The sequence below is a fragment of the Echinops telfairi genome, unplaced genomic scaffold, assembly GCF_000313985.2.
Source record: "Echinops telfairi isolate 266 unplaced genomic scaffold, ASM31398v2 ScPeMD7_7424;HRSCAF=8462, whole genome shotgun sequence".
Lineage (NCBI taxonomy): Eukaryota > Metazoa > Chordata > Mammalia > Afrosoricida > Tenrecidae > Echinops > Echinops telfairi.
Genome location: NW_022111324.1, coordinates 26,045,401 through 26,057,545, shown reverse-complemented (window position 1 = coordinate 26,057,545; position 12,145 = coordinate 26,045,401). Strand labels below are relative to the sequence as shown.

At 45.5% G+C, this 12,145-nt stretch overlaps 1 protein-coding gene and 1 pseudogene across 1 annotated transcript in view; both read left to right on the top strand.

Annotated features, from left to right (window-relative positions):
- COLGALT2 (collagen beta(1-O)galactosyltransferase 2) overlaps nucleotides 1-12,145 on the top strand; it is a gene marked incomplete at its 5' end in the record, with an annotated part of 149,846 nt that overhangs the window by 116,757 nt on the left and 20,944 nt on the right. Inside the window, 2 exons of the mRNA XM_004706785.2 lie at nucleotides 2,953-3,072; nucleotides 10,759-10,835. Of these exons, the coding sequence (XP_004706842.2) occupies nucleotides 2,953-3,072; nucleotides 10,759-10,835 (197 nt within the window). The remainder of the gene's footprint in view (nucleotides 1-2,952; nucleotides 3,073-10,758; nucleotides 10,836-12,145) is intronic.
- On the top strand, nucleotides 1,822-2,236 carry LOC101658674 (annotated as a pseudogene).

The following is a 12,145-nucleotide window of genomic DNA, read 5'->3' as shown; positions in this document are numbered from 1 at the left end:
CCAGGTAATTAAGGCAGGTTGTTGGCAGCTGGAGCTGTTCATAGAAATTCAAGCTACAGCTCACTCAGCAAAGGCCATCCCAGAGCGGAGGTGTCCTCCCTCTCAGAGTTACATTTGCTAGAAATGAGCGTAGACGGTGGGAACCTGGAAGGCTGCTTTTCCCCCATGGCTGCTACAGTGACTTAGACCCTTTGGCCGAGTGTTGACATGTTTTAGGCCTTGGGCCAGGACAAAAGCAAGGTTCTTACTCTCAGGTGGGTTGGAAGGGTTCCTGAAGGTGCTGGCATGGGCGTGAATGGAAGTCGCGTCTTTCAGCTCAGTCGGTGATTTGTTCTGACTTCTCCAGGACAGGAAGCAGAGTTAGGCCTTCTCCTTCCTTCAGGTTGTGCCAGGCCCTCGGTTCAGCGCTTGAAGTGACAATGCTCAGGAAGGTGGGCTGTTCACAACCACCGTCACGGTCACTGCCCAACAGTCTCCCTTTTATGTCGTTGCACAAAGGATTATTGTGATACACACACACTACATGATCAGGATTTTCTTTTTAGCCAGTAATTGGATATTTGGGCTAGAAAATTGACACAGGCTGGGCAGGGTTTTTTCAGCTCTGCCCTCACCTGTTTACCAAGACTTCATGCTTTATTGGCCAGACTTTCCACAGGCCTTTCTGGAACATTGAAAGTGGCTACCTTCCAGGATGGTGATTCAGTTGTGAGAAGAGAGAAAGAAGATGAAGGAGAGAATCAACCCCTAAGTCTGTACTTTGGTGTCTAGTGCCGTGTTCGACTCTTGGTTAGCTGAGCAGAGAGTGACCTCCCTTGTGGAAACAACTAGCAGGCTAACACATGGAAAGCCAAGGACCAGATCAGGGGTGCAGCCTGGGACCGGGACCAGAATCATGGCAGGGAGTAGTCACTGTCATTTGATAGAATGAGCCAGCCTTCCTGACAGTGAGGTGGTTCCATGGTAGTCATTTTATGCATCTTGAAGTATTTTCAGGAGAGACTTGGATGAGCCTGGGAGTCATGTTCAGCCTGAATATCTCTTGGATGTTCTCCTTTTGGGTCCAAAACAAGCATTTTCCCTTTCCTTTGAGATTCTTGATGGAAGATGACAAACGCCTTTGTTTCCAGTCTTACAAAATTCCCTAGCTGTGCATCCTCCATTGAATATGATTTTTAAAGTACCCCAGAGGAAATAAGGGTCTGCATGTCTCTGATAGGACCACCTCACCACAAATCGCGGACCTTAACCTTTCACCTCAGACGGATGGCCATTATCACATATGGGTGACAAGTGAAGGGGCAGCTACAGCGTGCTGATTCGCTGGAACTTACTAACGCAATAGAAGAGAGCATCAATCCTGGAAGGTCCCTGTGGCTGTTATAGAGATGGAGGAAAGCATTCACACCCTATTATGACCAGTGGTGCTGACTTTACATCAGCTCCACCATTAATATCCCCAGTGTCGGCAGTCACCCTCCAGATGACTCCTGGGCGATCAAAGGAGGCAAGAGCTGGGGTTTGCATTTGACCCGAGTCACCAGTCACCGTTTCTCTGAGCTTAACTTTCACCACCGTCAGTCTACAGTGTTAGAGTTCTATGTGGGCTCAAGGAAGTGTTTGTATCTTCAACAGAGAAGCACTTTCCTTCGAAGCATATGATCCTTCGTAACTGGAACGTTGTTTTTCTATCAGCAACTTTTTATGTGTGAGCATCTGGTTCCTCTGTACAGTTTCTCTCATTATAAAAACACTTCTCTTTGACACCACGCTCACCTGCCATACTCTCCTCTACCTTCTCTGCTCGTCTGCTCCTCCTCGCCCACCATGGCCACCATTGAGCAGTTCGTGGGAAGACGGCGCCTGGTAGACAGCAAAGGCTGTGATGAATACATGAAGGAACTAGGAGTGGGAATGGCTCTTCGAAAAATGGGTGCAATGGCCAAGCCTGACTGTGTCATCACTGATGAGGGCAAAACCCTCACCGTGAAAACGGAGAGCGCTTTGAAAAGCGCACCGACTTCTTGTAAGCCGGGAGAAAAGTTTGAAGAAACCACAGCTGACGGCAGAAAGAAAAACTCAGACCGTCTGCAACTTCAGATGGTGCTTTGGTCCAAGCCCAGGAGTGGGATGGGAAGGAGAACACAATAACAGAGCATTGGCAAATGGAAGAGTAGCGGTGGAATGCGTTATGAGCAATGTCACCTGTACTCGGACCTATGAAAAAGTAGAATAAAAATTCCATCTCAAGCAGCTCAGTCTGGCATATATTTGGGGGAGACAACTTGGGAGAAATCCTTCTGTTTCCCATGGTGTCTTTCTCACGTTTTCCTCCTGCTGATTTGCAACAGGTTGTGAAATAGATTGCCTTTTGTTCTTGTTATGACGCCATTACAGAAGCTTCATCTCTGTTGCTCGGCCCCAAGTCTAGGCTTTTGAAGAGAAGGGATAAAAGACACACAGACTCAAAGACATTTTAAATTTCCTCTGTTTTTATCCTTGGTTCTCTAGATGCCTAGATCTGGCTTGACTAATCTGCCAGGCTTTTCCTGTTTGCTTTCATATCAAATGTGGATTCCATTCCTTATTTTCTCCTGATTTCCTGTAGGTGGATTAGGGTTCCATCCCGCTCCCCTCCCAGGAACAGAAATTCCTTGCCTCCCTTTTGATCCCTCTGGGCCTTGCGTGTTCATTTTGGGCCAGCTGCGTGCTTCTTCCTCAGAGAGAAAAGCTCCCTTTCCTAGGAGTGGAAGAATGGCCCGGTGCTTTTATTAGCCTCTGAATGCCCTGTTTTACTTTCTTAATTGAGAGAGGATTTTTGAGGTGTACATTCAGTACTTGGAACAACCCATGCTCTGTTTCGGTGTCAGACTCACGTCTCCTTTCCCTCAATGGCGGCAGAACAAATGGTGTTTTCTGATTAGTCCGCCTTGCCCCTCTCGTTGTCCGCAGGCATCCAGATGTACCTCTGCAACAGAGAGCACTATGGCTACGTGCCTGTCCCCCTGAAGCCGCACCAGACTCTGCAGGAGGACATCGAGAGCCTCATCCACGTGCAGATAGAAGCCATGAGTAAGTGGGGTGGGGGAGGGCGCATGGCCGCTCATACTCCACTGCAGTAGCCACTTCTCCCTTGGTCGTGCTGAGGCCTCACCCCTAGCAGGCTGCCTTCCTTCCTTCATTCTTTCCTTCAGTATTTTCAATGGGAGTTTCAACGGGAGCATGATAAGGCCTTTGACCTCGGAAGGGCAGCCAAACCTCTAGCTCAGGGGTCCAACCCACCAGCCACTCTTTGGAAGAAGATGAGGCTGTCTGTCTGCTCCTGTCAAGATGTCAGAGTTAGACATCCTAAGGAACAGTTCGAGCCTGTGCTATTGGGTCCCATAAGTCAATAACGCAATGACGCCATGGCTATGGGTGGGTTGCCCTCAGGCGAACTGACACAAGTACACAAGTAAATACTTACCACAAATATGATGGTCCTATACTTGTGCTTTGTAGATTGAAAGCCTGACTCTCTTTCTTTCTAATAACATGAACTGGGGGGGCAAGTGACTTGATCTCCTTAGTTGTGAATGGAGATCATGATGCCCCACAAGGTAAGCAAAAAATAAATAAATAACAATGATTTCAATCTAATAATAACTTATGATCTAACTTATACGATACCATGCACTTTTTGTACTTTTGTTTCATTAATCATTACACTGACCCCATATGGGAGCTTATTATTTCCATATGCAAGGTGGAGAAACGCGTGCAGAGGTGACGTCATTTGCCCTGGATCATTCCACAGTGCAGGTGACCAGTGAGATTCGAGCTGTCCTGCTCTCTCCAAAGCGCCTGTCCTTAAACATTGTATCATTACTGCCTCTGGATCCAGTGTGACAAAATCTCAATAATAAGAAGCCATATTTGCTATTATCTGTAATGTTGCAATAATTGCACAGGGAGAAAGTAACTGATTCCCTTTGTCATGGGAGGGTGTCAGGCAGAGCTTCCAGAAGAAAGAGCGATTGTATTAAATAGCCACACGGCATTTGAAAAGTTATGTTATTCTTCACTGCAGCGTAAGATAGGCCTGTGGGCAGTGCGAATGGTTGGAGAGGCCCGGTGGCGTGTGGAGCTGGACAATGGATAGGGTTTCAGCCAGCAGGACCTCTAATGTATAAGAAGGTATTTGTTAAACATATGCTATGTTCCATGTATTCTTCAGGATGCTGGGGATGTGGCAGTGAACGAAATTGAGTGCCTGCCCTCAAGGAATATATATATATATTAACTGAAGGAGATGGAAAATATAATAAGGAGGCAGCCATGTGAATATGTGGGAGGCAGTGGATCCAAGCAACAGGAACAGCACATGCAAAGACAAGAAGGGGCCTCAGAGTTCGTGGAGCAAAAGACCAATGGGATTGGGGTGGAGAGGATGAGTGGAGAGGCGAGAGATGAGGTCATGGAAGAAGAGCTCAGCCATGCACAACCTTTTAGGCCGTGATGAGGAATTTGGATTTTATTATGAGGATAATGAGACTCCATTAGGAATTGGTATGACACAAGTGACGCACTTGGGAAGATTACTCAGTCTGGGTGTGGTTGTTAGAGTGCAGAGGACATGGAGGAGGAGAGTAAACAGTGTGTTTCCCTGGAAACAGATAACGTCATTTGGATGCATACTGTAGCATCCATAGGTGGTAGGGAGGTAGGGTAATGGAGAAAGCGTATACTTTTTATGGTAGAGTCAACAAGACTTAAAGAGATGTGAATAATTTTTTAACTCACTGCCATTGAGTCAATTCTGACTCATAGTGACCCTATAAGACAGGGTAGAACTGCGTATGTGGGTTTCCCAGATGGTAACTGTTTCTGGGAACCGAAAACCTCATAATTCTTCCACAGAGCAGCTTGTGGCTTCAAACTGCTGACCTTGCAATTAGCAACCCAATGTGTAATCACTCCTTCAACAGGGCTCCCAAAGATATATGGATATAATCCACAAGATGAAGAAATGAATCAAGAATGAATCCAACATTTAGACCCTTGTATACCATTCACTGCAGTGGAGAAGGCTTCGTGGCGGGTGATAGGAGGCGGAAGTTTTGGTCTTGTCAAGCTTAAGATCCTCATGACGTATCTGAATTGAGAGATTGGAAGACTGTTGACTATCTGAATCTAGCATTCAGGGGAGAGGATCCAGCTACATACATTTGAGGGTCACTAACAGAGGATATTTGAAACCATGAAACCGAGTCAATTCATGTAATAAGATACCTTAGAGAAGACGAGAAAGAGAAAGACAATATCCCTTGTGGGTAGAAATGGCCACAAAGCTAGAGGACAAGGAGGCAAGTAGATTGGTACAACAATTTAAAGAAATGTCTCGAGAAGGAGCTACATGCTGCAGAAAAATCGATAGGCTGAGCGCAGAGAATAGATGATTGATTCCTTCGATGTAAAGATTGGTGACGGCCGTTTAAAGAGCTCTTTCAGTGCAACAGTGGGGACAGACAGAAGACCATTGGAGTGGGTCCACCAAGAGACTGGAGAGATGATGTGACATGTGAGGGGGCCAGAGAAAAGGGTGCAGGGATAGGGGATGAGTGGCCCAGGACGAGAGCTTTTTGTTTGTCTTTGGCACCGGGATCTTCCAGCATGGCTACTTGCTAATGCAAAGGGTCCAATATACTCGCTTAAGGTGTCGCCCTTTTATCCTTCAAAATCCTCATCCCTCTTGAAGCAGGTGTTAGCGTCCCTCTCGCTAATCAGGACCCCGCAGTCGCTGATGGCTCCAGCCCTGGATCAAGTCGTATCACTGCCATCACTGATTGCCCTGACCGGCTGTTGTCTACTGTCTACTCCGAACACTGAAGGGGAAGCATGTCCTAATAGCAAGCCCAATTTTCCTTAAAACAAAACAAAAAGTGACAAGACAATCATAAGAATAAATGTTAGGCCACTGGGAAGTTTGTAATTGGCAGGCCACAGTTTCAGAGCACAGACTGGAGGAGTTTGTCTGGGGTGTGAGACCTAGAGTCTAGCACTCACAGAGAGCACGCTGCCCTTCGCTGTCCGTGCACCAAGTCATTCAGAACTCTAGAAGACACCCAGAGAATTGGGGGCGGGGTGGGGGTGGGTGGGAGCTGGCATGCTCTCATTGTCAGGAGATTAGTGCCTAAAAAGGTGGTAAATGGGGTGTGAGGCATGAGCACATTGGTCGTGCCTGCCATAGCACAAGGCGACGAGCACTCTCAGGTGGCTGTTCTCGGAAATGGTGTTTGGAGGCAGGCAAAGGTCATTAAGGTGAGTGGATCTGAAGCCTGTGAAGGGCTAAGCCACATTCCAGCTCTGCCGCTTGCATGGTATTTGACCTGGGCAAGTCTACTTCTGAGTTGGCCTCAGTTTCAGTTTGTTTAATGAAGATAAAATCTGGTGAATACAAAGCCCTGACCAAATAGAAAGCACTTTTAAATGTGTACTATCTGATATGTGACTGTCATGGTGAAGGTCAGTGCTGTGCTTGAGGAAGTTTCTCTTGACCACCGTGTACAAGACGAGTAACAATGAAGCGAGACTTGGAGCAGGAGAATTAAATCTTGAGTCAGACGTGGCAGGAGAGGACTGAAGCACTAGGGTGGGGGCCACAGCAATGGAAATGGGTGGGGATGGGGGGAAAGGAGAAGCTATGAAGAACAAGTATTAGGATTCAGCCCAAGTATTCTCTTGTAAATCCTGTCTGAACACCACTGGGCTGGTGCCCTGTACACTGGACGGCGTGGAGACCACAGAGGAAGCAGCAGCCAGAGTTGGTCACCCAGAAACAAGGACATAGCGAACTGAGCCAGTGTGAACCTCGTCCATTTGCTCAAAGCCAGTGGGATGCCATGGTTACCAAGAGCTAGTTTTGTTGTTTTGTTTTTGTTTTTGAGGCAGAGTGCATCAGGGAAGGAACCCTGGTAGTGTGGTGGATTCTACATTGAACTGCTAACTCACTGCAGGGTCAGCAGTTCAAAACCACCAGTCATTCTTCAGGGGAAAAATGAGGCTGTCAGCTCCCAGAGATTTAAGTCTCAGAAACACAGAGGAGTGGTTCTCTTCGCCCTGCCCTTTAGGGTTGTTGGGAGTCTGAATTGACTCAGTGGCAGTGAGGGCAGGTTTCTTTTGTGGATAAGCTTAGATTTCATGAGCTTAGCTTCAGGGAGTCAGACCCCCAGGTTCAGGGCGTTCAAACCCCAACTCCACCAACTCTGTGTCCTTGAGCAAATTATTTACCCATGATGCATTTTGTAAAAATTAAGCAAATGTGATTATAGCAGCCATGCCACATTTGATTGGCCTTGTATTAATTGTCATTCACAGATACTATGTATTTTACAAATCGAAGGTTTGCCACAAACCTTTGTCAAGCAAGTCTATTCCTGCCTTTTAAAAATTTCAACAGCATATGTTCCCTTCAAGTTTCTGTGTCACAAATCTCACAACATTTCAAACGTTTTCATCATGCTATTGTACAGTTAGCAGACTACAGTATACATAACTCTTAGGTGCACTGGAAAACCAAACCATCCACGAGACTGGCTTTATTTCGATTCTGTCTTTATGAAAGTAGTTTGGATGGAACACACAGTATCGAGTATAGCCCAGAAGTCAGTGAGTGATGAAATCTCTATAATAATTGCTGTTGTTATTCCTGGATGATGCCATTGGTTTTCATACCAGATGATAACCAAAAGGTTGGAGGTTCAAGTCTCCACTGAGGCTTCTTGGAAAAAAGGGCAGGTGATCTACTTCTGAAAATCCAGCCACTGGAAACTCTGTGGGGCCTGGTTATTCAGACATTCATGGAGAGGAGAGACCAACTGAACAACAACTGTTTCACGCCTATTGCTACTTCTTGGAGTTAATGAAGCCTGGTGTTCCAAATGGTGATGTAGGTGGAAGCCAAGAGACAGTAACAGGAGTAATGGTTCCCTAGGGGTACAGGAAGAGAGAGGTAGGGGGAGGAGAGGAAATGGGAGCTAACAGCACTGATGATTGTATAACCTCACCCGATGGGATTGAACAACAGAATTGTATATGAATAGATATATTGGAATGTGTAAGATTTATCAATAAACGGGATGGACAACAGAAAAGTTGGTGAAGGGGATATCAGTCAGTATAAGACATGAAAACATAATCATAATTTATAAATTATCAAGGGTTCATGAAGGAGGGAGGGAAGGGGAGGGAGAGGGGAAAACGAGGAGCTGATACCAAGGGCTCAAGTGGAAAGAAAATGTCTTGAGAATGATGATGACAACATGTGGACAAATGTACTTGACACACCAGTTGTATGTCTGGATTGTCATAAGAGCTGTACGAGCCCCCAATAGAATGATCTAAAAAAATAGTTTAAAAAATTTCCCAATTTGAAAAAATGATAATGTAGGGAGACGGTATGTGTACATTCAATGAGAGAATCACAAGCTGATGCTGAGGTACACCTCATTTTAGAACTGGACATCACCAAAGACACATCTCCACCCAAAGCCCTGCTCCTCCTCCCATCCTCCTCCCTCACCCCTGCCCCACAGAGTCTCTCAGATCTGACCTGCATCGCCTTCCTGAGCTCCTCTCCAGCCACACTGTCTAAGGTACTTGCACAGCGGTGGCTTTCTGCAGCCAATCACTGTGCTTTTCCAGGACAACTGTACTGGGCCACCAGGAGGATGGTGAGGGCACTCGGAATACAGGCCCCGGAGCCAGAGCCAGACTGCTCTTAAACAACATTTGAACAGGAAGGAGTTTACCCAGCACGCTTCTTTCTCTTAACAGGCTGAACCTGCACACAATGTGTCCTCAACTGACTGCTGGTTGGTTTTAGCAGAAGTGAACAATGGAGTGAAGCAGAAAAGGACAAAAATATTATGAGCATGCATTGTGTGGTTGTGCCTTGTAAGGGCTGATTTGAAGTACTGCAGCTCACACTCTTTATATTTTACAATTTTATATCATTTCATCATAAACCAGATGCAATGGTTTCTTTTGAAAATCTCGGTGAAGGCTGAGTCCAGGGCTGCTGCACCAACTTATGCTAGGATATCCAACAGTCCCCAGGTCTCACTGGCTTATATAACAGGTTTTCTTCTTGCCCCGTATCTCTCCTGAGAAGCTGCCCTGGACATTCCAGGCTGCTTCAGATCTGTGTCTTCTCCATTACCCAATGTGCACCTGTGATCATCAGGTGAAGCAGGTTCAGAGAAGAAGAGTTTGGAGAGCTGAGTGGCAGCAACTAAATTTTGTCGCAGCAGATCAAGTGGACAGGACTACCTTCCAGGGTAGGGGGAGAGATCCTCTCAAATGTCTGGAATAGGAGAGAAGGGCTACTCACCAGTAGCCATAGCAGCAATCACAGATAATTCTATAAACAACCCAACGGCAGACTCTTGCGTTCAATATTCTTTGTATTAATTGCTTTAAGGAAAACGTATTGAGTGCTTTGAAGTTCCATAATAAAAATAAAATCATCAAAACCATGATTCCCACTTGTGTAAGCAACCATGATTCATAAAATACATAGTTAAAAAAATTGAGAGCTTTTCATTATCCAGTTTTGTAATATGCCTCCTGGAAGCTTCCCTTTAAGCCTATGTGAACTTCTGGATCCTGTGAGAAGGTGTTAAAACAAAGGACTCGTGGCACACTGCCAATGAAACTTACCTGCGTGAGGTCAAAGTACTCCCAGACAGTAACAATTCAATTTTCAATTTCTAGAAAAAGACATCTCACACACACACACACACACACACACACACACACACACACACCTAGGTTATCTTTAAAATTAATTCAATGTAATTAATTTTTAAAATGTTTAAGTGCTTTGCAGCTAGCGTCTCGTTTAAAGTTTATAACACCCGAGGAGATGTGCTTTTATTTCCCCCATTTTCATACATGACTAAGGAAACCGTGGTGGCGTCGTGGGTTATAACTTGGGTTGCTCACCACACCGTCAGCAGTTCAAACCTATCAGCTTGGGAACAAATGAGGGAACAAATGAGGCTTCATGCTCCCATGAAGATTTAAAACCTCAGAAACTCCAAGGGGCAGTTCTGCTTTAGCATAGAGCAGTGGTTCTCAACCTTCCTAATGCCGTGACCCTTTCATACAGCTCCTCATATTGTGGTGACCCATCCCCCAGCATAAAATTATTTTTTGTTTCTACTTCATAACTGTCATTTTGCTACTGTTATGAATTGGGCAACCCCTGTGAAAGGGTCATTCAACCCCAAAGGGGTCCTGACCCACATGTTGGAAACCACTGGCCTGTAGGGTCTCTATGAGTCAGAATCCACTCGAATGCAATAGGTTGGATTTTGGGGAGTTTATACATGATGAAATAAGCATGGCGAGCTCAACTAGTTCTCCCAGCACCCCACAAGCTGAAAAGCTTGGACCCTGATCACTGGGCACCAGAGCCAACCTCCTCTTACCCAGTACCCTGAACTGCCCCCAATTCCGCTTAAGATAAGTCTGAAGGGAAATGACTCAAGATAAGCAGGTGCATATACACGAGAGCTAGTGGAGCAAGAAGTAGATCCTAGAGTGAGCCATCGTCCTGGACAACTGCGGGACTGTGGCATTCTTACGTCCTGTGGAGGGATGCCCTGGCTCAGACTTCCAAGTCTTCCTGCCCCAGAGATTGGGTGTGCAGATGGAATGCTGGTCTTCCGTTCCTCTCACTAACAAATCACTTTGCATGTTTCTTGTGTCTTCCAGTCGACCGTCCTCCCATGGAACCCTCCCAGTTCGTCTCAGTTGTCCCTAAATATCCAGACAAGATGGGATTTGATGAGGTAGGAAAGGTGTCTGTGTGTGTGAGTTGGCATGTGCACATGCATGTGATGCGCTGTATGTATATATAAGAATGCAAACATGACCAGACAATGAGAGTTCATGTGACCTTTGGCCCAACTGCTGACAAGGCACTCAGGTCTGGGAGAACCATCTTTGGTTGGGTTTCAGTTTCCTGTCTTAAAAAGGAGGATCCTTGAGCCAGAAAGAAGCTGCAATTTAGTACGGAGAGTGAACTTGGTATTTTCTATGAACAGGGATTGCTATACAGCTCAATCTTCTTATCAAGAGTCCAGCAAAGGGTAAAGAGAATATATGTCTTGATGTTGGAAGACGTTTGCTTTATCCCATGGCATCTAAGGGATTCTGAGATACCCCATGCCTTGTCTTGTTGTTTCTACTGTTCTTCTAAGAAAATAAAGTTGGAGGACAAGGCTGACAAAGAAAGAGAGAAAAAACCCAGATGTATTCTAAAACTCTACCTTTCTCTAGGCCAGAATGTAAGAGCTCTCTGAGAGCCATTTTTAGTATTAAGTCTCAATTGCATGATGAATGAAGCACATCCACACAGAGTTGCCAGAAATGCAAGCTAATTAAGAAGAGAATGTGGCAGGCAGGGTATTGTTACTGATATCAGATGGATTTGGCTGTAATCAGAGAATACCAGAAAGATGTTTACATGTATCTTATTGACGACACAAAGGCAGTCCTAAAATCTTGTGTGCATCCTAAAAACAAAACAAAACAAAAACTATGGATAACATTGAGAAGAATGGAAATTCCAAAACACTAAATTGTTTTTATGCAGAACTTGTGCATGGGCCAAGGCCATTCAAAGACAAGAAAGGAATACTGCATGGCTTAAATTCAGGAAAGTCGTGTGTCAGGGTTTTAGCCTTTCAGCATGCTTATTCAGCCCATGTGGATTCAGTCTGAATGCTGAGCAAAAAATTCAAGAATCTGGACTGCATGAAGACGAACATGGCATCGGTGTTGGAGGCAGGCTTGTTAAAAACCTTCAATATGCAGATGACTCGGCCCTGCTTATTGAAAACAAGAGGGACTTGAAGCACCCGCGGATGAAGATCAAGGATTGCAGCCTTGAGCATGTAAAGATAACTCAAATCCTCACAACTGGACCAGTAGACAACATCATGATGAATGGCGAAAAGATTGAAGTTAAAAAGATGGCGTTTTACTCGGATCCACCATCAACACTCAGAAAAAGAGCAGTCAAAAACTCAAACAACACTGTGTCGGGCAAACCTACATGAGACCTCTTTAAAATGTTGAAGTGCACGGTAGTCCTTCG